Genomic DNA, 2894 nt, shown 5'->3' with positions numbered 1-2894 from the left:
CAGAATAATATGTACATGAAGGATTTTTTTCATGTTCATATTTTGTTGAATATATACTAGAAGTAGTTTAAATTATTTTTATTACAAATAGGGAACCATTTTTTATGTTGACTGCATCACAAGACGTGGCTTTCTTCCCCCACATCTTAAACCTTTCTTTGACATTTGAAAGCACACAACAACAACTAATTTCTGCACCTCATCTTTTGCAAATGTCTTGAAGCTTTTGATGGCTACCCTATGCTTTGATGTTGATTGCATCACAAGACGTGGCTTTCTTCCCCCACATCTTAAGCCTTTCTTTGACATTTGAAAGCGCACAACAACAACTAACCTCTGCACCTCATCTTTTGCGAATGTCTTGAAGTTTTTGATGGTTACCCCATGCTTATGATTGTTTAGACTTGTACAAAAGTAGACATCATATATTCCTCCCAAAATGTTACATATGTATCCTAAAGCATGAATATAAGATGCTTTGGAGAACACTTTTACATGTAACATTCAAAGATCTCTAGTGCAAGCCACGTTTATTGCAGAGTCACCCTGGTTGGCGACACCCCTTTATTAAAAATTTATCAACGAGTATTCCCAAACCTAAATAGTATTCCCAAACCTCGAGGCACCAACTTCGGCCCCAGAAATTTAGTTTGCCATCGGATACTGGAATAGCCCATATACAGTCCACGACACACCAGACCTTGCGAATGGGGCTAAAAAGCCTTACGTTGTTGCAAGATGCTGTTTGTCGAGACGGGCCTGCCTGATCTGGCTAGCTAGGGTAGGTTGATCTCTCTTCTCTCTCTCTCTCTCTCTCTCTCTCTCTCTCTCTCTCTCTCACGAGACTGAAATCAAAGTCCTGCAGCACATGAGCGAAACGAGCTGGGTTGAAAACGCATTTCAGAGATAATTAGTAATTCCCTGCAACCACGTCGCAAATCTAATGCAAGCGATCGAAGAGAATGTAAGAGGAGGCTCGTTGATCGATCGAGCCAACATCAGGTTCAGTTAGACCATCCCTACAAAAAGGACGAGTTGTCTTCCCCATACGGGATGAAATGTACACAGATGAGCAGCTGGAACCTATTATATCAAAATTCGGCATAGGAGGAGAACTCACTGATCTAGCTACTGGGCGGATGCACCCCTGGGACGAAGCCTCGGTATGAGAGCAGTCAAGGGAAAGTTACTTAAAGTACAGAAACGGACTCTCAAGAGCTAGAATAATCTCATGAGGTGATATGGATGAGCTTGTGGGTGGCCGGAGAGAGAATTAGAGAGGGAGGCTGGGGGAAGCTGGTAAGAAGCTGTTCGGCCAGATGGGGGGGGAGGTGAGAGGCCACTAATTTGTCTGCGAAGATGTCGCCGGCAGCGGCTGGCTGGGAGTGGTAGGGCTGCCGCTCCTGGTGGTACGTCTGGCCGGTAGTGGCGATCAGATCGCACAGCTGGCGCTTGGAGAGGAGGAGCTTGACGCGCACGGCGGGGCGTTCTACGGCTACTTGGCGCTCATCGATTGGCTGCGTGTGGCGCAATACATAATCGAGCTGGCGTTGATGGTTATAGTCTGAAGAGGGCGCGGGGGGCTCGATGAAGACCACCTGATCGGAGAACCTCACCTTCTTCTCCTTTTTCTTATTGGTCGCAGCTCTAATGGCTGCCGGCGCCTTTGCAGTAGCTGCAGGACAGCTAAATATATTCGAGAATACGTTATGGTCAGAATTCGCAGTCGTGGCGGTGCAGGCAGCTGGCCGCAGGTAGTAGACGTGGCTGATCTTGAGGGGCGTCTCTGGATGCAGCGGCTTCAAGTGGCCATGATCATAACCCTTGTCCTTCCTCTTGTGCATCATCATCAGCATCACCTTCTTCCTCTTCTCATTCTGAGTAGTACTAATACTAATACCAGTGCCAGCCATGCTGTGGCTCTGGTCGAAGAGCGCGTACAATAAGCCGCTCTCGTCTGCCCCCTGTTGCTTCGAGATCACGTCCTTAGCCCGCAGCCGCTGCATATTTAGGCGATCATCATCGTCATCACTACTACTAGCTGTACTCTTATACTCGAACACCTTCCCGTCCGTCACCCTAACTACCTTGATCCCATCACCAGTACTCGACCCGCCCGAACTCCCCATCTGATCATCCCCTTCTTCTGATCCCATGTATTCGTGGACCATCGAGTACCGCCCTGACAAGCATGCAGGACAGTTCCCCATCTCTCTTTCTCTCTCTCTCTCTCTCACTCTCAAAATTCATTCAATCACATGATCGCATCCATATTGGCTGCCTCAATTATATCCATGCTCACCTTTCCCTTCAGCTCCTCGGTACTAACATAAACTATCAGCGTTGGCTGGTGCTAGCTAGAAAGCGATGAATCCCAGCTCAGAGGACAGTTGAGATCGGTCGCAATTGTTGGCACAAACCATGGAACCAACCTACTTTGCTTGCATACCGCGTCCCAACAAGCCCTTATATAAATAGCGTCTCCATGAAAAGAGTCCCGTTAGTGCGCAATAATTTCCTGCTTGGAAACTTAACAAACTTCAACGCATAAGCAGCAGGGTGGCGATACCTACACGAACCTTCCTCGGGGGGTTTTTAAAGTGACGTCAATCCTCTCTCTCTCAGAGTCTCACAGCTCACTCGTACCTTTGTTTGTTGTTTTATGTATCTACTATCCACACATCCACAAAACAACTCCTAACTTCTCAAAGACATCCTAAAGCAACTTTCTTTCCTTAAAAGGAAAAAATAAACTTATTTGTACATTAGTACTTTTCTATCAATCTACATTTATAAAATTTGAACATCTAACTTAAGTGTATTTTTATAATGGTTAAACCAACTTTCCCAAACCTAATAACTAAGCAAGCCCTGTGCCCAAATAGACTTATCTC

The 2894-nt window shown here is 46.1% G+C and overlaps 1 protein-coding gene across 1 annotated transcript; it reads right to left on the bottom strand.

The window, feature by feature from the left end:
- Window positions 1-678: 678 nt before the first annotated feature.
- On the bottom strand, window positions 679-2648 carry LOC148021282 (uncharacterized). The gene is made up of 2 exons (XM_087698122.1): window positions 2303-2648; window positions 679-2182 (listed from the first exon to the last, which is right to left on the bottom strand). The coding sequence occupies exon 2, from the start codon at window positions 2169-2171 to the stop codon at window positions 1230-1232; it is 942 nt and encodes a 313-aa protein (XP_087554248.1). The 5' UTR covers window positions 2172-2182; window positions 2303-2648; the 3' UTR covers window positions 679-1229.
- Window positions 2649-2894: the final 246 nt, after the last annotated feature.

This window comes from Lygodium microphyllum, chromosome 18 (assembly GCF_053477565.2).
Source record: "Lygodium microphyllum isolate KBCC chromosome 18, Lygodium_microphyllum_v1.1.10, whole genome shotgun sequence".
Taxonomy (NCBI): Eukaryota; Viridiplantae; Streptophyta; class Polypodiopsida; order Schizaeales; family Lygodiaceae; genus Lygodium; species Lygodium microphyllum.
The sequence above is the reverse complement of the archived record's forward strand: the minus strand, read 5'-3'. Positions and strand labels throughout refer to the sequence as shown.

What these genes read in the sequence shown, in the direction of transcription:
- LOC148021282 (XM_087698122.1), bottom strand. Translation starts at nt 2,171, where the DNA reads ATGGTCCACGAATACATGGGATCAGAAGAAGGGGATGATCAGATGGGG.